The sequence below is a fragment of the Sciurus vulgaris genome (genome assembly GCF_902686455.1).
Source record: "Sciurus vulgaris genome assembly, chromosome: 17".
NCBI classification, from domain to species: Eukaryota; Metazoa; Chordata; class Mammalia; order Rodentia; family Sciuridae; genus Sciurus; species Sciurus vulgaris.
In genome coordinates, this window is record NC_136478.1 from 53331487 (window position 1) to 53354194 (window position 22708).

At 46.2% G+C, this 22708-nt stretch overlaps 1 protein-coding gene and 1 long non-coding RNA gene across 2 annotated transcripts; one reads left to right on the forward strand and one right to left on the reverse strand.

Annotated features, from left to right (window-relative positions):
• The first annotated feature begins 3295 nt into the window (after window positions 1-3295).
• Window positions 3296-6246, forward strand: LOC306649081. The gene is made up of 2 exons (XR_013760570.1): window positions 3296-3432; window positions 3554-6246. It is a non-coding gene; the product is annotated as an uncharacterized lncRNA (long non-coding RNA).
• A 195-nt stretch (window positions 6247-6441) lies between these two features.
• Window positions 6442-11249, reverse strand: LYPD5 (LY6/PLAUR domain containing 5). Its single transcript, XM_079119729.1, has 5 exons — window positions 11123-11249; window positions 8904-9032; window positions 8292-8468; window positions 7955-8101; window positions 6442-7704 (listed from the first exon to the last, which is right to left on the reverse strand). The coding sequence occupies exons 1-5, from the start codon at window positions 11178-11180 to the stop codon at window positions 7445-7447; spliced, it is 771 nt and encodes a 256-aa protein (XP_078975855.1). The 5' UTR covers window positions 11181-11249; the 3' UTR covers window positions 6442-7444.
• Window positions 11250-22708: the final 11459 nt, after the last annotated feature.

A 22708-nucleotide genomic window follows, 5' to 3' on the forward strand; every position in this document is an offset into this window, starting at 1 on the left:
GAGGGGCTGGAGACCTGGACATCTGGGTCTGAGGGAGGAGGGCTGGGCCTGGACCCCTGGGTCTGAGGGAGGAGGGGCTGGAGACCTGGACATCTGGGTCTGAGGGAGGAGGGAACTGGATCCCATACTCCTGGTCCAGGAAGACTAGAAGAACTGATTCAAAAGTCCCCAAGGCTTCTCCTTGGCCTTGTCCCAGCTGCCCCACCTTCATCCTAGCCCCATCTCCGGGCCTGGAAGGGACCCAGGTGCCTCGGGGCCCAGCCGGAAGGGGCCAAGGACAAAGGGTTGTTTAACTGGGTTGGGTGGTGGAGGGGACTGAAGAAGAGGCTGTCTCAGTGGAAAGGTCAGTTGTCGCCCAAGGCTTGTGCAGGGAAAGGCAGGGCTGAGCCCCAGGGAAGACATCCTGAAAGTCAGAAGCCTGTGGGGGCCAATCCTCCAACCACTGTCTCTGGGACCTTGGCATCTGCAGTCTCCAGGGCATAAGGAGACTCCCACCTTGTGGTGACTTTGGGAACTGCAGTCCATCTGTTTAGCGTTTCTTGTCTTGAAGCCTACGGTCAGGCACTGTTCTAAGAGCTGGGGAATATAATGATTAGCAAAATAGGCAACAGACCTGTCCTCATGGTGCTCCCAGGCTATGGGAGATAGACTGCCTGGTTCAGTTGATCTCAGTCGCTCATTTTCATTCAGTCTGTTAATCACCTGACTGACTGTTTCTCTTTTGGTCTGAATCTCCAAGAGAATACCTTCCTCCTTTTTCTTTCTTTCTGTGTTTGTTGATTTTCTCCTTTATATCTGTGTTCCCCACCAAATAAGAATTATGTAAATTATTATGTTAACATATACACACATGTGCATGTATACACACACATGCACAAAATCCTGGTTTAAGTCTCAGTGTGAACATTGGCTTCATCCTGAGTGGGATCTAACATACCTACAACCTGGTTTAGAGACAGACCTGAATTCAGTCCAGCTGCTGTCCCTAGCTGGGTGTCCTGAGCCCAGTGAAATGGGGATGATAACTATGCTACCTATGTCATAGGGTTGCTTGAATATAAAGTGAAGTACAGGAGCCCTCAACACAGGACCTGGTTTGTATTTACCACCTGTGGTACATTGGGTCCCAGGTTGGCTGCTAATGATTCCTTCCCTGGCTATCCTGGCATGTGGCTTGTCCCACCAAGAAGCATATTCCCCTCTCCTTCCGTTCAGCTCTGATGAATAGAATGTGGCAGAAATGATACCAGGCTAGTTCCAGGCCCAGTTTTCAAGAGCACTGGAAACTTCTGCTTTTGTGCTCTTAGAACTATAAAGCCGCCATGCTGAAAGGAAGCCCAAGCTAGTCCCTTGGAGAGGGACTATTAGAGGAGGATCAAGGCCTCCTGAGCAAAATCTCCAATCTAATGCTTGCAGAATGTAGCCAAATGAGTGGCCTCACCAGAAGGAACCACCAACCCACAGAATCATGAGAAATGATACTTTTTGTTGTTGTTTTCAGACACTACCTTTCAGAGTGGCTTGTTATACCATAGTAGCAAATAGTATACTCTTCTGTTCACTTCAGTATGTTTGAAGATCTCCACCACAAAAAGTGCACATAGATATATGAACATGCATGCGTATATGAGAGTGTATATAACACAGACGTATATACGAATCAATAATGGAAATTGCACTCTGTGGATCATAGCCAGTAAAACTTCGCTTCTATCTGTCTTCTATCTGTCGGCCCCAGGCTTTCTCAGTCACTCTCGGCTTGCCTTTCACACACGGCCGTCTCTCTCCATCTCTCAGTGTGCTGACCCTGCCTCATCCAGCCTCTCTCACATTGCTCCGCACATTGGCTTTTCGTCTGATCCTCCAACAGGCCACGCTATTTCCCACCTGAGGACTTTGGCATTTTCCGTTCCCTGAACCTCTTCGTGTGTCATTCCCTCCCTTCAGTTCTATGCTCAAATATGATCTTGTTCTTGATGACTCCTTTAAAAATGGCCTCTTTCATCCCCTTGTTCATCCCGTGCTCCCTTTCATTGTCTTATCTTTATCATGGAGATTATGACTATGTAAAGTGACCCTATTTCCTCTTTCTTTCTCTCTTTCTACGGATTGAATGCTTTACTAGTACTTTACTACTGCTGAGACACATCCCCAGCCTTTTTTAATTTTTCATTTTCATCAGGGTCTCAGTAAGTGGCTTCAGGCCTCACTAAATTGTTGAGGCTGGCTTTGAACTTGTGATCCTCCTGCCTCAGCCTCTTGGAGTTGCTAGGGATGATAGGCCTGCACCACCGTGTCTGAGGACCTTATTTTCTTCATTGTCTAATTGTTTAAGGAGAGACTGCCTTCCCAGTGTATGGAACAGTGCCTGGCAGGTAGGGGATGCTCAAGGAATATTGGTTGAAGGAGTACTCTCTTTCGATGATACCAACTGACTCTTCTTTGACTGTAGCCTCTCGTCCTGTCCCACACTGTCCTGGAGGTGGGAAGGATGGCATCTCTCCATTTCCTATCTTTTGTGCCCCCATTAGCCAAGTTGCTGTCTGTGGTTCTGAGACCCAGCGCTATGGATCTGTCCTTGGTGCTGACCCGGGCTTCCCCTTTCCTGAAACTGGAGAGGGTGGGGGCACCTTGGGAGGGGGGTGTCACCTGTAAGACCCAAGCATTGAATCATTTGCATTACCAAGGAAAGGCAGACATTTGAGTACCCCAGGGAGGGAGCATATGGGTCACCGCGAGTTCAGTGGGTGTTTGAACTCTCTTTCATCGTTTATACATATGTGTGCACTTACAGTCATTCCTCAGTACCTGCAGGGGATTGATTCCAGATCCCACTCTGCCCCCTGTTAGGAGACCGAAATCAGGGGATGCTCAAGTTTCTTCTATAAAGTGGTGCAGTATTTGCATATAACCTATGCACACCCTCTTGTGTACTTCAAATCATCTCTAGATTATTTATAATACCTAACTCAGTGCGAATGCTTTATAAATAGTTGTTATACTGTATTTTAGGGAATAAAGACAAGGGGAGCAGTCTTCATGTCCAGTACAAGATATATAATATATATAAATAAATATATAGTATATATTATATATTATAATAAATATATATTTAATATATATTCTATATTCTCTCTATATTTTTTTATCCGTGATTGATAGAATCCGCAGATGAAGAATCTGCAGATACACAGGGTTCGCTATATATGAGAGCTTCAACCATATAGAAATGAAGAGAAGAGTATGATAAACTTCCAGGAATACATTTTAAAATACCAACCTGCATTCCTTCTATGCCTCTGGCCACTTTCTCACTTCCTATGTTACTTAAATGCAGATTCCAGAAATGATATCATTTAATTATATGCTGTATTTTAAATTATTTGCTTTCTGTTGAGTTATGACTTAGGTAGAAAAATCCACTAATCTTAGGTGTTTTTTTTTTTTTTTTTTTTTTTTTTTTTTTTGCGGTGCTGGGGATTGAACCCAGGGCCTCATGCTTGCAAGGCAAGCACTCTACCGACTGAGCTATCTCCCCAGCCCCTAATCCTAGGTGTATAAACTAGTGCAGTTCTACTTATGTGTAGATTCCTGGGACCCTCCCATCCAGCTGACTCCATCTTCTCTACAGGCTCTTTTCCACCCTCTTCCAGAGATAGCAAGGATTTTGAACTTCTGTCACCAGAGTTTAAAAAGTCACACTATGGAAATCCAAAGAACTGGGTTCTAGCCTTGACTTTGCTATTGGCACTATTATTTTTAATGAATATGTCATCTGTGCAGAAAGTACATAAAATAAGATGGATGTGGTGGCACACGCCTGTAATCCCAGCTGCTCAGGAGGCTGAGGTAAAAGGATCGCAACTTAGTACAACCCTGTCTCAAAGTGCAAAATAAAAAGGGCTGGGGACGTAGCCCGGTGGTAGAGCACTCCTGGGTTCAACCCCCAGTATCTCCCCCACCCCCAAATAGAAACCAGTTTCCAAAGGCCTCAGGCACAGGTGAGGACAAGAGGATCTGAAAGGCAGGCTCTGGAACCTGGCAAGTCCAGGAGGATGGCATCAGCACCTGCTTGGCTTCTGGTGGAGGCCTCAGGTGGCTCCAGTTCATGGCAGAAAGGCAAGCCAGCGTATGCTGGATGTAAAACACAGGGGGTGGCCTTGTTCTACGACAGTCCACTCTTTCCAGAAGGAATGCATTCCTGCCAGAAGGCATCAGCTTCTCTTTATGACCCAGTCACTTCTCAAAGGGCCCTAACGTTGCACTGGGAATTAGCTTTCGGCATGACTTTTGGAAGGGACAGACCTTTTAGGAATGAACTCTGGGGTCATTTTACTAAGTAAAGATCACCAACCAGCTGAGAGCAAAGGAAACATGGGGTGAATAACAGAAGGAAATGAAACACATCGACAGTGTCCTTGTGACCAATTACAGAAACGCAAGCTGGGGGTTCACGCTTGTAGCTCAGTGGCAGAGCACTTGCCGAGCACGTGTGAGGCACTGGGTTCCATCCTCAACACCACACAAAAATAGATAAAAAAAAAAAAAATAAAGGTATCATGTCCATTTACAACTAAAAAAATTTTTTAAAAAGAAGTGCAAGCTGTAGCAGCTACAGTTTTTGTTTCCTCCGTTCTTCCTTTTTAAAAAATATTTTCATATATCCTGTTCATCCACTAATTGATTTTAATATTGTTTCTTATTTCCCTTTGTTATTTTATATAAGAATTGTATGTGGTGGTGGTGGTCTTTGTGGGTTTTTTGTTTGTTTATTTTTAATTTTATCTTTTTTACCACTGACCTACATTCCAGTCATTTTATTATTATGTTTTTAAAAAAAAATTTAGTCGTAGATTCATTAATTATTCATTAATTTATTTATGTGGTGCTGAGGACCAAACCTAGTGCCTTACACGTGCTATAACCCCAGTCCATATTATTATGTTTTTAAATTTTGAGAACAGGGTGTTGCTAAATTATGAGGATGGGCTTGAACTTGTGATCCTCCTGCCTCAGCCTCCTGAATGGTTAGGAATATAGGCATGCACCATTGCACCCAGTTGGTCCTTGTGTCTATAAATCAAAATTTTGTCAATAGAATCCATGCTTCTTCTCTGCTGTCTCTTTCACCCCATCAAAATCAAATATTTCTTGTGCATTATAATTTTGAAACAACAATAATTATTTACTAAGAGTAGTAAAAAAATGGTTAAGTATTCAAACAGATGACCACAAATTAAGATTACAAGATATGTATGTGAAAGGGTAGACAAAAATGAATGGTGTACCAGTTTAAGTTTGATCCAAATATAGATAATAAAATATTAAACATTACCTGGATAACTCAACAAAATACAGACCAGACCTTCTGGATCTTTTCTTCAATCTCTTTTTTCTTTTCTTTTTTTCTTTTAGGGATTGGGGACTGAACCTAGGGTTGTTTTACCATGGAGCTACATCCCAGCTCTTTTTAATTTTTATTTTGAGAAAGGGTCTCACGAAGTTTCCCAGGCTGGCCTTAAACTTGCAATCCTCAAGCCAGGTATAGTGGTCGACACCTGTAATCCCAGTGGCTTGGCTTGGGAGGCTGAGACAGGAGGATCTCAAGTTCAAACCCAGCCTCAGCAATTTAACGAAGCCCTAAGCAACTCATTGAGACCCTGTCTCAAAATAAATAATAAAAAGGGGCTGGGGACGTGGCTCAGTGGTTAAGAGCCCCTGAGATCAATCCCTGATACAAAAAACCAAAAAACAAAAACTTGCAATCCTCCTGCCTCAGACTCCTGTGTTCCACTGCATCTGCTAGTTAATCGGTTTTTTTTTTGTTTGTTTGTTTTGTTTTGTTTTGTTTTGTTTTGTTTTGTTTTGGTTTGGTTTGGTTTCTTTTCTTTTTTTGGTACTGAGGATTCATCCCAGCGGTGCTTAGTCACTGAGCCACACCCCCAGCCCCTTTTTATTTTTTTATTTTGAGACAGGGTCTGACTGAGGTACTTAATGCCTCATTGAATTGCTGAGGCTGGCTTTGAACTCGACATCCTCTTGTCTCAGCCTCCTGAGTAGCTGGGAGTATAAGTCTGCACCACCATGACCGGCCAATTCTTTTCTTTAATGTGTTTTCTAAAATGTAAGAGTTCATGTAAGAAGGTGACTGACCTGAAGTCTTTACCTCTTTGCTCCTTTGTAATTAAACAATTTTTAAGAAAGGACTTTTTCTCTTTGTCTCTTTCTTCATTTGCCTTTTCTAAAGCACCCAAAAGCTTGCTATTTATCAATCCTTCTTTCTTTCTTTCTATCTATCTATCTATCTATCTATCTATCTATCTATCTATCATCTATCTATCTTTTTGGTGAAGCTGGTGATTGAACCCAGAGTCACACACATACTAGGCAAGCACTCTACCACTGAGCCATTATCTCAGTCCCCCAAGAAAATTTTTAAAATCTCTTGAACCTTTTATTGAAAATAATGTATATATAGAAAGAGCACAAATCATACGCCAACAGCTCAATCAATCCTCAGATCAAATATTACAATCACCAAGCCCCCAGGAGCCTCCTCAATCCCTCTTCTAGTCACTAATCCCCACGGATAATCACTATTCAGATTTCTAATTTCATGTATTAGTTTTGCCAACTTTGCTAACCAAATTTTTACAATTTAATTAAATTAATTAGTCAATTAAATTTTTTTTGTACTAGGGATTGACCCAGGGTCACTTAATTACTGAGTCACATCTCCAGCCCTTTTTATTTTTTTATTTTGAGACAGGATTGCACTAAGATGCTGTTTAGCCTCGCTAAACTGCCGAGGCTGGCTTTGAGCTTGCAATCGTCCTGCCTCAGCTTCCTGAGCCGTTGGGATTACAGGTGTGCAAGACCACGCCCAGCTGTTTAATTTTATTTTATTTTCAGTACTGGGAATTAAACCCAGGGGCACTTTACCACTGAGCTACATCCCTGACCCTTTATATTTTTTATTTTGAGACAAGATCTTGCTAAATCGATGAGGCTGGATAAGAACTTGTGATCCTTCTGCCTCAGCCTCCAGAGTAACTGGGATTACAGATTCTCCCATGAGCCACTGTGCCAGGCTCATGATATTAAATAGAGACAGCATCACAGATCCTTCCTAGAGCTGTGACTGGGTTCTAGAGGAAGAGCCTGGGAAACTGTCACAGGTTCCTGGTGTAGTAATGGCTATTGCTGGACTTGCTCCCTGGGTGGGACAGTGTGTGGCTGTTTCTTCCTATCCTTGAATGCCACTGACTGAGTCCAGTTTCTTCCAGGCCACTGACCAGCTATGGGCAGGGTGGAGCGAGAGGGAGGTGGAGGTCATGGCCAGAGGGGCAGGAGTGCTGCTCTAGTTTTGACATCATTTTCCAGCGATGGGGCTGAAGCAGTGAGAAGGTGTGTGTACCCTGCCCCAGCATCCTGGTGGGCGGGACTATGCAGAGAGCCAGAGGGGTCCTCCCAGAGAACTGACCAGAAGCGGGACCAGGAGGGCCAGGATCATGATGTGGGGCACCTGGGGAGGGGCAGCAGCTGCAGCGGTGTTGAAGGCTTGGGTCACAGAGTCCCTGTTGCACAGATGCCCTTCACAGCAGGAGCCCTGGAGGTCAATGGCTGTCCAGGGGCTGGTGGTGCCCATGGTGGTGCAGGAGGGTCGGTGGCAGGTTCTGATGTACACGGGGACTGAGAAATTGCCTAGGGTAGGCAGTGGGGAGGGATCAGAACCAGAGAGGCAGCTGCACCTGAGCCTCCACCTTGGAGGCCATGGCCAAGGCCATGTCTCAGTCCTCAGATTTACTTCAGTGCTCTCTCCTTAGACCAGGGCCACGCCTCCTCCCTCAGACTAGGGCTTTCTCCCCGTCAGGCAGGTCCTGTGCCTCCACCCTCAGACCTGCCTCGCCTCCACATCCTTTGCCCACGTCCATGCAGCCTCCCAGCCCCTCACCGGTAGTCATTCGGCCATTGCCCTGGAAACAGACGCTCTGGTCCTGGTGACACTGGACCCGTCGGGACTTGTCCGGAGAGCAGTCCTCGGGGTGGACTCCCACGCAGGCGTAGCACTCGGTGCCGCTGAGCGTGGGTGGGTCAGGTGCTAGCAGGAGAAAGCAGACGCGCATCCAGGCAATCGTTCCCAGGCAAGTAGTGCGGGCTGCGCACTGCACCCGGTGCCTGCCTAGCCGGAGGTGGAGGCTGGCGTAGGGGTGCGACCCACCGCTGCGGGTGCTCAGCGGAGGCCACGCCCCACCCGGCCTCTTACCGCCCCGTCCCACCCTCCTTTCCACCTTGACTTAGGTTGGGGATGACGTCATGGGTTAAGAGGTGGTTGTTGCAAAAGTCAGCCACGCAGCCTCGCACCACGGAGTAGTCGGGCGGCAGTGCTTCTTGGTTCGACTGCATGGCGCCGGCCGTCGGGCCTGTCCAGCAGCCCTTCTTTACCAAGGTCACCGGTGCGCGATACCCTGCGGACGCGAGGAGGAGAGGGCTTTGCGTTCAACTCTCTCCTCCGCCTCCTCCTCCTCTCCCAGCTCTCCGCTCTTCCCCACCTCCGCCAAGCTCGTCTCCATCCTGCTCCTCTCGCCCTCCTTCCCCTTTGCGCCACCAGCCAGCCCTCCTCGTTTATCACCTAATCTCTTCCTCTCCTCCTCCTTTCCACCCTTTTCCCACCTTCCCCTTGTCTTCTCCCTCCCCATCTCTCCCTTGTCCCTTGCCCACTGTTTTCTTTCTCTCCTCCTCTCTCCATCTATCCTCATCCTTGGCCGCCTCTCTAGCAATTTCCCCTCCTTTTCTCTTTCACTCCTTCTCTCCTCTCTCTAATTTTTCATTCCTGTTCCTCCCCCTCTTCCTTTCCTCTTCTGCATGCCCTTCTCTTTTTCTCGCCCCTTTGAGCCCCTCACCAGTGTCCAGGGACAGGACAACTTCAGAGCATCCATGGGGACAGGAGATGCTGGGGAACCTCATGTTATTGAGGTCAAAGGGCCCCAAGTAGGTGTGCTCAAAGCTGTAGCACTGCAGGGCTCCCAACCCTAGGAGAGCAGCACAGGTGGGATCAGCAGGGCCAGGGTGAGCCTTTCCTAGGAACTCAGGGACCACGCATGGCCAGGCCCCTCTGCCCAGAAGGAAGCCCAGCCTTGTTGTCCTGAGAGAACAGGGTCTGCTATTGCAGCCAGTCATGTCTGGGTCACTGCAGAGTAATGGCCTCTCAGTAGCTGCCAGTCCAGTTTTTTCCTCCAAGTTGTTCCAGATCTCCACCCTCATCCAGGAAGCCCTCTAAGATTTAGATAAGGAAGGAGGAAGTGATTCACCGCCACTCTGCCCATCCCACTTCACACCACACACACGAGATACAGGAGCACTAAAAGACTTCCGATGGGAAACAGGTGCCCCAGCTGAAGTCCAACGAGGTGCAATTTGGTGTGACAATCACACACATAGCCGGCCCAGTAGCACACGCACAGAACACTAAGCACTGAAATAAGTGCGAAATGAACCTGACACAGGTCCACACACATCTCACAAACACAGATGGAACAGCCCGAATGCACCCATGCCATGTACTACATTCTCACACAAAACCAGTGCTCCCCTGGACCCCCATTATAAACACTCCAGCCCAAGGCACAGAACCCCAGACCCCAAAGCACGTGCCAGGAGTATGATTTTGTATATGTAAAAACAGTGACACGACACCACAGAGGGACTCAGAAGCACAGGAAGTCATACCAAGAGACCCAGAATCACATATACACAAATAAAACAGGAGACCACAATTAGGCAAAGTTAGGGATTATTGAAAATGATACCATAAAATACACAGTTTGAAATCATTTATGGATACAAAATAGACAGGCAACAAATGCATAGAGAGAAAAATACACATTAAAATACACACATGCATATATATATATATATATATATATATATGAAGAGAGACAGACAGACCTACAAATCAGAGATACACAAAGAGACACAGATGCACCTAATTATACACATCTCTCTTAAAACAAAGGAAGTGAAGTTCACAGATACACAGAGTCACAAAAGCATTTTTTAAAACACCCAGCATCAAAATCTGGCACAGAGAAACATGCAAGCACAGAGACCTCATGGACACACTGTCAACACACAGCACTCAAACTCCGTAGATGAACAGACACACACAACTGTGCCAGGAATAGCCTTCTTCCTGCCTCTCTTTCTCTTTGTAGCCACTTCCATTCTGAAATGAGTATGTCCCTGTCCTGGACCAGTTAAGGTGAGAGGAAGCCTGAAGATGGGGCCAAGGTCCCTGCCAGTTTGGAAAAGGGCACTGGTGACTCCCCAGAAATACCCTTGAATGCAGGTCGGGCAGAGAGGGGGAAGGAGAGAGAGAGAGATGAACGCAGTCTCAGGCTCATCCTCCCCCAGACCAGGGGCCAGGCCCAGCCTCCTCCCTCAGACCAGGGGTCCAGGCCCAGCCTCCTCCCTCAGACCCAGGGGTCCAGGCCCAGCCTCCTCTCTCAGACCCAGGGGTCCAGGCCCAGCCTCCTCCCTCAGACCCAGGGTCCAGGCCCAGCCTCTTCCCTCAGACCTAGGGGTCCAGTCCCAGCCTCCTCCCTCAGACCAGGGGTCCAGGCCCAGCCTCCTCCCTCAGACCCAGGGTCCAGGCCCAGCCTCCTCCCTCAGACCTAGGGGTCCAGTCCCAGCCTCCTCCCTCAGACCAGGGGTCCAGGCCCAGCCTCCTCCCTCAGACCCAGGGGTCCAGGCCCAGCCTCCTCCCTCAGACCTAGGGGTCCAGTCCCAGCCTCCTCCCTCAGACCAGGGGTCCAGTCCCAGCCTCCTCCCTCAGACCAGGGGTCCAGGCCCAGCCTCCTCCCTCAGACCAGGGGTCCAGGCCCAGCCTCCTCCCTCAGACCAGGGGTTCAGGCCCAGCCCTCCTCCCTCAGACCCAGGGGTCCAGGCCCAGCCCTGCTCCCTCAGACCAGAGGTTCAGGCCCAGCCCTGCTCCCTCAGACCTAGGGGTCCAGTCCCAGCCTCCTTCCTCAGACCCAGGGGTCCAGGCCCAGCCCTCCTCCCTCAGACCCAGGAGTTTAGGCCCCCAGACCCTTCTTACTATTGGACTCAGAAATTGAGATACCTGTCTGACACAGCACAGTCCCAAATAGGCAGAGCAGAAAGGCCCTGGGGACCCCCATTGCCAGAGTGTGGATCTGAGCTGAGACACCCAGGACAATCCTGTGGCTTGATTGCTGTCTGGCTGGTTCTACCTAATGAGCCCAGGCATCCTGGCCACCAAGCCTGTCCAGGATTCCTCCACCCCACCCTCCCTTATGTGGGCTGTTCTAGGTAATCATGACCTGGCCAGGATGAGTCCTGGATGCTGAAGGAAGAAGGGGCTGGGGACCTGGTTTCCTGTCCCAAGGAAGGAACTAGGGGCCTGTTAAGCTTAATTTGTGGGGGACAGTTGGGGGGTTTCTGGTCTCTTCCTCCCCTCCTCCCCATACTCTCTCCTAGTCTGAGAATGGCCTCCTGCTTTCTCTTCTCTTCCCCTACCCAGCACATACTTCCTGCACACTCAGACACACATAGCTTGCAATCCTGGGGCCACTTCTCCAGACCCAGAGATACGCACACATCATCCCCTCCCTGAAGCCATCTCTGACCCCCACCTCTCCACCCAGCCATCCCTCCTCAGCCTCCAACACCTCCCTCTCTCCCAGCCATGATCAAACTAGGCTGGGCTGGTATCTGTCTCCTCCATCAGGCTCTGACCTCCTCGGGGGCCTCCGGGCCTAGCTGTGATACTGCAGAATGAATGAATGAATCAATCAATCACTAACAAAGAGGCATCATGAGAGAAAGGAGAGACATGAGAGAAACAGACAGAGAGACAGACAGACAGACAGACAGAGGCAGTTATACATGAGTTGCAAAAGACAGACATACCAGATGTGGACAGATGTAAAATGTAGACACAGAGACAAACTCAGAGGGAAAGAGGGATACTCTGATGGACAGGACATGCCCATAGAGGGTGTTTGATGAGAGTTTATTAAATAAATGAAATAGTGCTTGCTTTGCCAGCACAGATCCTAGCCCGGATGAAGATCTGATAAAGCAGACAGCACTGTGCAAGGCCACCTGTGTATCAGGGACGGAGGAGAGGGCTGACAAACTAGCTGAGGTTTCCACTGGCTCCACTGCCTTCTTTTCTCCCAGGGACGATGCAGACAGGGCTAAGAGGAGTGGGTGGGTTGTGTCCCTGCTCCTTCTGGTTCTGTCCCCACAAAGCTGTGATTGAGGCTTTCAGTAATACTGACTTGTACGAATCTGTGGCTCCTCCACCACTGATTTTATCATGTTATAGTTTGCTTCTGTGTGGGTGGACAATCATGTGTGAAATTATTATTAATGTTATATTCTGTGATGGTAGGGATGGAGCCTGGGGCCTTATACAGGCCAAGCATGCGCTCTATTACTGAGCTCCGCCCCCAGATCATGTGTGTAATTTTGAAAATAGCTTTAAAAATTGCATCCTAATGATTGGATAAACAATGAATGAGAAAGCCAGGTGTAGTGGTCCATGCCTGGAATCCCAGCAATTCAGTAGGCTGAGGCAGGAGGATCACAAATTCAATACCAGTCTGGGCAACTTAGCAAGACTCTTGTCTCAAAATTTTAAAAAAATTAAAAGGGCTAGGGATATAGCTCAGTGGTAAAGTCCTCTTGGGTTCAATTCTTAGTACCAAAAAACAGACAAAAAATGAAATAAAAAACACCAGGGATATAGAGACACAGCAGATAACCAGAGGAATACCATGGCTCTGGAGGACACACACAGAATCACGTGGACACTCAGACATTAAGCAGGTGAGGATGTCCACATGGATGCTCCAGTAGGCTGCTGAAGTTGGGTCTGCTGCCCTGTCTCACTTCTTGCTGCATGAAGATGCTGCTGCCTGGGTTAGACACATCCACATGTGCCATGTCAGGTGGGCACTGGGCATGTGCAGAACCACAGATGGATGGGGTCGAATCAATATAAGGGCAGTAACCAAGAGGACCTAAGGCTCCTCTCGACTTGACTACATTTTAGACAGGTTTCTTCCTGACTCTGGGCCTCCAATTGCTTAGAGCACCTGCTGTGTCTGAATGCATCCCCCAGAAGTTCATGTGCTGGAAACCTAATCCCCAAATTCATGGGTGAATGGAATTTGGAGGTTGGGCCCTTCAGAGGTAATTAGGATGAGATGAGGTCACCAGGGTAGGGCCCCCAAGATGGCATTAGTGACTTATTAAGAGACCTTGCTAGCACACCTGCTCTCTCACCATGTGATGCCCTTTGCCTCTTGAGATTCAGCAAGAAGGCCCTTGCCAGAGGCTGGTACCTGTTCTTGGGACTTCCCAGCCTCCAGAACCATGAACTAAATAAACCTCTATTATGTATAAATTAGCTAGTATGTGGTGTTCAGTTATAGCAACAGAAAATGAATTAAGACAAGCACTTGCTTGAGAAAACTTGTCATTTCAATTTCTTTCTCTGTCCCCTTTGAAATGGAGACAAATCTTTTGCTGGCCCCTGGCTAGCTTTTCAACCTAGAATTGTCTTTCTTAAGGACCTGGGAGCATGTCTGTGAATTACAATCATCAAAGAAGACTGGGCCCCTATCTCCCTGTCTTGTGGGCGAGTAGGAGCCTAACTCTGATAAGGGACAATGAGCAAGCACAGTTGGCTCAGTCAGGGAGATAAACTTTTGCAACCTTAGGAATAACTCTGAGTGCTGGACACCGGCTGGCCAGCTTCCTTCTGTTGCTCTCCAGTACTTTTCCACTAGCTCTTCCAACATTCAAAAGCCCTCCCACCTTTGTTTCAGTGGACGTGGGTTTAGCTTCTCTCCTCTATGGCAATTCTGCATAACATCTCCCGTGCCTGTTTAACTTCACCTGGTGCAATTTGTCTTTGACGGGTGACACCCAGTGCCCCTGCCCTCATCTTGCCAAATCTCTGTCCCTCCCATGGGGACTCACTTCCCAGAACCTGTTCAGCATCCAAATTGTTCTTCCTGCTTCTCTGGTTCTTGCCCCAGGCTGTCTGAGGAGGGTGGGGGTGTCCAGATGGGGACAGGGTGGAGCTTAGGGCCTCTGGAGAGTGGAGTCTGGCCTGGAAGGAGGCTGGGTTCTCTGAAGCCCCTGTGGAAGGTGGAGGAGTCGATCTTCACAGGAGTTCCCAGTTCCAGGGGTTGAGGTTTATGGGGTAGGCAGACCAATGCGGGGAGGCGTTTTGACTCTGGTAACCTGTAGGTACCTTTAGAGTCTTTCAGGTGATCAGATAGGAAGTTCCCCATTACAGGAGGTAACGATTACAGGAAGTAATGATTGCAAAAATGCAATCTCTGGGTGCACAGGGATCAGCGTTCATTGACGAGCCCTCTGCAGGTGCAAGATTCCCACCAAAATCCCTAACATTAAATGAAATGTGTAGGGGGCCATTGGTTTGGACTGAAATCCTGCACTAAGGCCAAAAGAGCCAAACCAAAATGGACCCAGTGACCATTACTAATCTCAAAAGACAAAAATTACAAAAAATGTAGCTTAAAGATCTTAATGGGGGCTGGGGAGATAGCTCAGTTGGTAGAGTGCTTGCCTTGCAAGCACAAAGCCCTGGGTTCGATCCCCAGCACCGCAAAAAAAAAAAAAAAAAAAAAAAAAGATTTTAATGGACTTTATGGTTCTCAAAATAGGGTAAGACTTTGTTCCTTAAAATAAAATGAGTGGGGCTGCGATTGTGGCTCAGTGGTAGAGCACTTGCCTAGCATGTATGAGGCACTGGGTTCGATTCTCAGCACCACATAAAAATAAAATTATTGTGTCCATCTACAAGTAAAAAAATATTTTAAAAATAAAATGAGTGCTCTGATGAGCTTAGCAGAGGAGGTTGACTTTATACACAGAAAAATTAATAGAGGATAAAAAGCAGATCCGTCGCTAGGCATAGTGGTGCACGCCTGTAATCCCAGAGGCTCAGGAGGCTGAGGCAGGAGGATCTCGAGTTCAAAGTCAGCCTCAGCAACTTAGTGAGGCCCTAAGCAACTCAGCAAGACCTTGTCTTTAAATAAAATACAAAATAGGGCTGGGGATGTGGCTCAGTGGTTAAGCGCCTCTGAGTTCAATCCCTAGTATGGGGGGGGAAGCAGACCAGTCATTTCAAAATAATTGTTTTTGTCTAAAAGTTAAAGTAGCCTTATTGCACTGGCTAAAATGGCTTATTTGGGAAGTTGACTATTATCTTTCTCTCTCCTGATTTCTTGGAATTTACTTTCAGCTTGGTAGCATGGAACTTTGGCATGAGTGACTGCGCTTTGGTTTGGTCTTTGGGGCTTAGTTCAGGACTTCAAATCCAAACTGATGGCCTCCTACACATTTCATTTAATGCTAGACATTTTGGTTGGATTTTAGGATTTGGATTTTGCTATACAGTGAACCCTGGGCTCCCTATGAACGCAGAGATTTTTTATCCTTCTGTAGTCACTTTTTAGTAATTAAACTTCAGTAATTAAGTCATTAATTGCTTAAGAGCTTGGGGAAAACTGAGGCCACTTTATGATATCCATTAAGGTAATATTTTAAAAACTTTTGGGGCCAGGGTTGCAGCTCAGGGGTAGAGCGCTCACCTAGCATGGGTGAGGCACTGGGTTCGAGCCTCAGCACTACATAAAAATAAATAAAATAATAAAATAAAGGTATTGTGTCCACCTGCAACTAAAAAATATATATATTTAAAAGATTTTTGGTATAGGAATTTTCAAACACAAGTAAATGTACAAGGAAAAAAGCACACACCACGCAGGCTCAACAAGTATTGACAGATCATCGATCTTGTTCTATCCCTTTTCTTTTTGGTGCTTGTCAGAGCATTAGGTGTACGGAAGTGAAATCTTGCATTAGTTTGCTCAAAATATTAATTAGACTTAAAACACCATTTAAAAGTAGAATTTTTTTTTTTAGTACAGGGGATTGAACCCAGGGGCTACTGAGTTACAACTCCAGAGCTTTTTGTTTTTTAATTTTGAGACAGGGTCTCGGTAAATTGCCCAGGCTGGTCTTGAACTTGCGATCCTCCTGCCTCAGCTGCCGCTGGGATTACAGGTATGCACCACTGCTCTGGAGTCTAGCAATAATTTTTAACTGACTATAAACAGTCTCTGTGGCCCCAAGTTGAGAAATATTCAGTATTTCTTGCCTTATTTGAAATTATTCCATTAATCAAGCATGTCATAATCACAGTGATCTTTTAAAATGTTAAGTCCTAGTAACGTAAAATCACTTGCTTCCAGTCGTTATGTTCAACATAACCATTCGCCCATAAATTATCAGGATTGTGGAATTTCCTTCTGGAACTCTAGTCACTACCTTGCCAAAAACTGAATCACGCAAATTGTGTGCCAGTTTTTTCTTTTGTTTTCACAGACTGTACTGGCAGCATCAATATTTCTTTCTCAAAACATATCTTAGTTTTTAAAATAATTCAGTAGTATTAAGTAAATTCACATTGTTGTGCAACCAACATCTAGAACTTTCCATCTTGCAAAACTGAAACTCTACACTCATTAAACAACAACTCCCCGTTCTCTCATCCACCCTCGCTCGAGTCCCTGGTGTTTTAGTCTGTTTTCTGTTGCTATAACTGAATACCACAGACTAGGTGATTTATAAAGAAGAAAGGTTTATTAGCTCATGGTTCTGGAGGCTGAAGAAGTCCAAAGACCATGGCACTGGAATCTGGTGGGGACCTTCTTGCTGCATCTTAAGAGGAAGAGGGAATCACATAGTGAGATAGTGTGACTGATCTAGTCATGGGTCTTTCTTCCTCTTATAGAACCACTAAATGCCATCAGGGGGCTCACCCTGATGACCTCATCTCATCCTAATTACCTCTCAAAGGCCTCGCCTCCAAAGTCCATTCACATACAAGTTTGGGAATTAAGTTTCCAACACATGAACTACATCCAGTGACTACAATTCTATATTTGTTTCTGTGAATTTGACTACTCTACATATTTCATGAGTGGAATCTTATAGTATTTGTCCTTTTGTGACTGGTTCATTTCACTTAGCGTATCATTCTCAAGTTTATCCATGTTGTAGCATATGCCAAAATTTCCTTCCTTTTAAGGAATGAGTAATATTCCATTGTATGGATATACCACATTTTGTTTATCCATCAATGGACATTTGGGTGTTTCTACATCTTGGGAATTTTAAGTAATGGTACTATCAACATGGCACACATATATCTGTTTGGGACTTTGCTTTGAATTCTTTTGGATTATACTATATTGGATCTTCATTTTCTAAACTTATTTTTTAAAAATATTTTTTAGTTGTGGATGGACCTTTTATTTATTAATTAATTTATTTATATGTGGTGCTGAGAATCGAACCCAGTGCCTCACACATGCTAGGCATGTGCAGTACCACTGAGCCACAGTCCCAGCCCTAAACTTATTTTTTATTGGTGCACAATCACGACGCATAATATTGGAATTCATTGTTCCATGTTCATACACGCACGATTTGATCAATTTCATTCCCCGGGACCCTCCCTTTGCTCCCTCCCTCCCTCTCCTGATCTACTCTACCCACCTCCTTCTATTCTTATCATACTTGATCTTCATTCTGGACGTTGCACGTTATTCTAGTTGTAAACTTCACCTTCTTGTTTTCAAATACTACATGATGGACGCTGCTCATCGGCTACAGTCTGGATGTGGGTCGTGCCCTGAGGTTCACGTGCTGAAGCCTGGTCCCTAGTGTAGCGTGTAGAGGTAGGAGGGCGGGCCTAGGGGAAGCTAATTAGGTCACGGGGTCTCCACCCTCACGAATAGGGTAATGCCGGAGTGGGTCTGACCTCGCCTGACTGGATGCCGTTCTCACCAGTGTGGGTTGTTACCTAGAAAATCTACTCTCTGCTTGACCCTCCTGCATGAGGCTGGTTTCCTTTCTGCTGCTCTACCATGTTTTGACACAATGGAGCCCTTGCCAGGACACTGGTGCCATACTGTTTAAACCTTCCACTTACTCTAATGTGGGTCTTAAAAAAAAAAAAAAACTTCTTCCATTTTTTCCCCAGTACTTGGAATTGAACCCAGGGGCTTGCACATGCTAGGGAAGCACCCTACTACTGAGCTACATCCCCAGCTCTTAAAAAATTATTTTTTGAGACAGGGTCTCACTAAGTTGCCCAGTCTGGCCTCAAACTTGTGATCCTGCTGCCTCAGCCATCTGAGTAATTGGGATTACAGGTGTGCATCACTGTGCCTGGCTAAATCTCTTTTCTATGTATTTCTTTATAAAGGACCCAGCCTCAGGTATTTTGTTATAGCGACATAAATTAACAAGACATCTAAACAGGTGCAAGCTAGGCTGTACTGGGATGTAGACTCTGAGGAAAAGATTAGCAGAAGGGATTTTAAGAAGCTGGGTTGAGTAGAGTGTGAAGCTAGGCTGTAAATCTGTCCCAGCAAAGGGCCCAGTGTGCCCCAGAAAGGGTGCTGCCACTGGGAATGTGGATTCTCCTCCACTACAGCAAGGCTGGCAGCTGCAGCAGCTGAGAGAAACCTTCCATCCTGAAAAACACCCTCTACCTTTTCTTTTGTATATTTTTCAACTTCCAGAGTTTGAAAGAAAGATGAATTACAGGATGTTTTGAGATGAAATGAAATCACCTAGATCTGATCCCTCTCTCCCTCCCTCCCTTCCCTCCCTCCCTCCCTCCCTCCCTCCCTTCCCTCCCTCCCTCCCTCCCTCCCCCCTCCCTCCCTCCTTCCTTCCTTCCTTCCTTCCTTCCTTCCTTCCTTCCTTCCTTCCTTCCTTCCTTCCTTCCTTCCTTCCTTCCTTCCTTCCTTCCTTCCTTCCTGTGCTAGGGAACCCAGGACCTTGTGGAGGAAAGGCAAGCACTCTACCAACTGAGCTACATCCCCTGCCCTGGATCTGATGATCTTTCATTTCCCAGTTGGGAGAATTTCTGGGGAACAACTTTTTGCTTACTGTTCCCATCTCTTGAAGGTTAAACACTCTTATGTAAGTGAAATATTTTTAAGAGCTTCAGTTTCAGGTTTAATATTTAAAATTTAAGAGGTCAATATTCGAATTAGATGGCGGGTACCTGGATTGGCAAAAAGGACACAGATGCTGGGGCTGGGCTTGTGGCTCAGTGGTAGAGCAGTTGCCTAGCACGCGTGAGGCTCTGGGTTCGATCCTCAGCACCATGTATAAATAAATAAATAAAAATCTGTTGACAACTAAAAAATAAAAAAGAGAAAATAGATGCTCCTTGACTAATGAAAAAGTTATGTCCCAGGAAACTCATCCTAAGTAGAAAATATTCTAAGCTGAGAGGCGTTTGATGCACCCGACCTTCAGATCGTGGTAGCTGGGCATCCTCTTGGTGGTGTGGTTAACTGGGAGCTGCGTCTCGCTGCTGCTGCTGCTCCACTTAGCACTGCTGGGGAGTATCTTGCCCAGATCCCTATCCTGGGAAAAGATCAAGATTTAAAATTCGAAATACAGTTTTAACTGAATGTATATCATTTAATATCCTACAGCGGAAAAATCCTGAAGTCAGACCATTGTAAGTTGGGGACTGTGTGTATTTAATTAAAAGACTCTTCTCGCACACGCACACCCAGCTTCCAGTCATTTCTTGAAAGTTTTCCTTCCTGATTTTCACAAGGTGGAAGATAGTGTCATGTTCCATCATTATAATCTGTGCTACATTTGGCCACAATAGCAAATGTGGGGAAAAATTTCCTCTGTCACCTTATTGTCTCAAAAAATGTTTCATGATCCAATTGATTTTATAATAGCTTTCCATTTTCTGATCCTAGTTTTCCTTCTTGATAGATATCAAATAGGGTTACTACTTTATCTTAGAATTCCAACATCTTAAAATAATATGTAAGTAACAAGAAGTCATCAGGTTTTAACAGTAGCTTATTTTTATACTGATGAAACTTCTAAAGCAATAATAGACAACTGCCATAATAATATAACGAACTGATTATTGCATGATACTGATCTCCACCCACTCACATGCTTTGTGGATGATTGATGATGATTGGATATTAGTTAATATATAGTGACTCATGCCAAGTGAAAAACTTATAAATTTAGATTTGGAATTTGACAATTCCAGTCTGGCAGAGTAAACAAGTAGCTTGAAATATGAACTGCAACATGAAATATCAAATGCAACCAACATGCACATGACACTGGTAGGGGGATTTTTTTCCCTTTAAATATGTTCTTTATCAGATGAAAAAGCAGCTCCTTATTTAGAAGCACCGGCTATTTTAGGTGATATGAGATCAGCAAGGTCTTTCCATTTCCAAACTGATGTCTCCTTAAGTGGAAATGCAATGGTAGCCATCAACCCTGTTGGAACAAAACACTCTACTGCCACCTGCTGGAGAGAGTTGCAACACACTACAAATCTCTTAGGCTTTGCAATTAGCAAAGGGGTAACACAAGACACAAACATTTCCAAATGTTTGTTTTCAAGATAATAAAGATGTCTGCAATGATAATGGCACCTCCTTAGGTATAGGAGTCTTGTGCGGTGCCCAACATAAGCAACTGCATATGGTGACAGTGGAAAGCCAGACACAGATGGGGCGAGGGTTGGGTTGGCTCATGACAAAGCAGAAGACAGAAGGCTTTCAGGGGGAGATCCACAGTGAACAGTAGTGGGACTTGGGAATGAGGTAGGAGTGGATTTTAGGATCATCTGAAGGGATGGTTGGGGTCATAGGGAGGGAAATCAAGGTAATAGGTATTGTTCGAAGATCACTGGTTGTAGGCAAAGAGACCCAGGCTCTACCCTGTATGTCCTTGAGAGAGCCCCACCCCTCCCTGAGCTTCTTTTGCCCATTCATTCTGGCAGTGTTGCCTTCTGCCCCCTCAGGTCTCAGAATAATGGGTCCCGGGACGCAAGGGATCCTGGGAATGGTGTGTCCTCATTGCAGTTGGGTTGCAGCAGCAGGGATGGCTGATCCTCAGGAGGAACTTGCCACATTCTGGGCACCCTGGTGTCGGCACACACCTGGGGGCAGGTGAGGGACTAGGGGCCTCAGAAATGCAAGAACATGCAGAGGAGTCTCTCTGGGCCCTGGATTCCTCCATTTCTACCCACAGTCTTCTGAGAACTCTCAGTTCCCTCTAAATTCCAAACCTCTTCGCCTTTTCCAAGGGTTTCCATTGCCCACCCCTCTCCTACCTCTGCCCTTCTCTCACTTGTATCCTCGGTTTCCCTCGCTGCCCTTCCCCACCCACTCCTGGCACATCCTTCTACCCCAACTTCGCCCCTTCTAGAACCTCTGTCCTGCCTCGCTCTTGCTCCAAACTGCCTTCTCCCACCTTCCCAGCCACCCCTCCAGACTCCCCACCTCTCCTCTGCCTCTCTTCCCCTCACTTCCTGTCCTTTCTTTCCTAAGGTCATCTGACTTCCCCTCACCTAAGGTGGTCAGATAGAATATGGGATGCTGATTTAAATTTGAATTTCTGGTAAACAATAGATAATTTTCAGAAAACTACGTATCAAATATTTCATGGTGCCTACTTATACGAAAAGGTGAGTTGTGGGGGCTGGATGTGGAGCTCGGTGGTAGAGCACATACTCAGCACTCGTGAGTACCAAAAATAATAAATCCCACAAGTTCTTTGTTGTATATCTAAATGCCAATTTTGTTAGGCGTCTGTGTTTTCGTGTTTTTATTTGCAACATCTGGCAATTCCATTCCCCTCTCTCCCATGTGCCATACACCCAGGCTGAAGTCCTTGGAGACACTACAGCTCTCAGGCAGGCAGTCCAGTGCGCCCCACTCTGCCCAACTTAGTTCTTCAACAGTTACCCTGGGTCACCCCACAACCCAGCAACTGGAGTTCTCACCAGGCAGTGCACTGGAGCGATGGGACATTACTCCAGCTCCACAGCCACCACTGGTTCTGTTCACTCCAGACCTGACTTAACTCCATTTTTACTTCTATAATGAAATACCCATTGCTGGGAAATTTAGCAAGAAAATAGGTTTACTTAACTCAGAGTTTGGGATTTTTTTTTTCAATTTTCCACATCCACTAGCTTTAGACATGTGAAATGAGTGGGGATCTGCTGGGGGAAAATGATCATGTACCCTCTAAGTTTTGGGCATTGGTACAGTTCTCTTCGGGTCTTTCCATGATACAGTGTTAAGTGTCAGGGGCTTCCACTTGGCCATTTGTACCATAATCACTCTTAATTCACAGGTTCAGAAGCCACCAAGGTGAATTCCACCAAATGATCAAGTACATCTATCCAAAATATATATTAAAAGGTGGAGGAAAATAAATTAAAAGGTGGAGGAAAATAACCACAGGGTGGATTCATGCACTCGTGAACCTCACTGTGAGATGGACTTGGGCCAAACTTGGGTAAATGATCTAGCTTGAAGTCTGTCCAAGGGTGTGCTTCTAAGAACCTCTCCTGGAAACGAATCTCTTGGCTTGTGAGAACACCGAGACGTTTCTCAGGGAGCATCATGCTGTTTTCTCAGGGAGCACCATGCTGGGAAAGCCAGTGTGAGGCAGAGCAGGGGAGCACCTTGGAAGTTGTCTGACTGAGCTGGCCACTGCTTGCTGTCAAGTGTGACTCAAGAAGGGAGATAAATTTAGCCACTGGCTCCTGTCA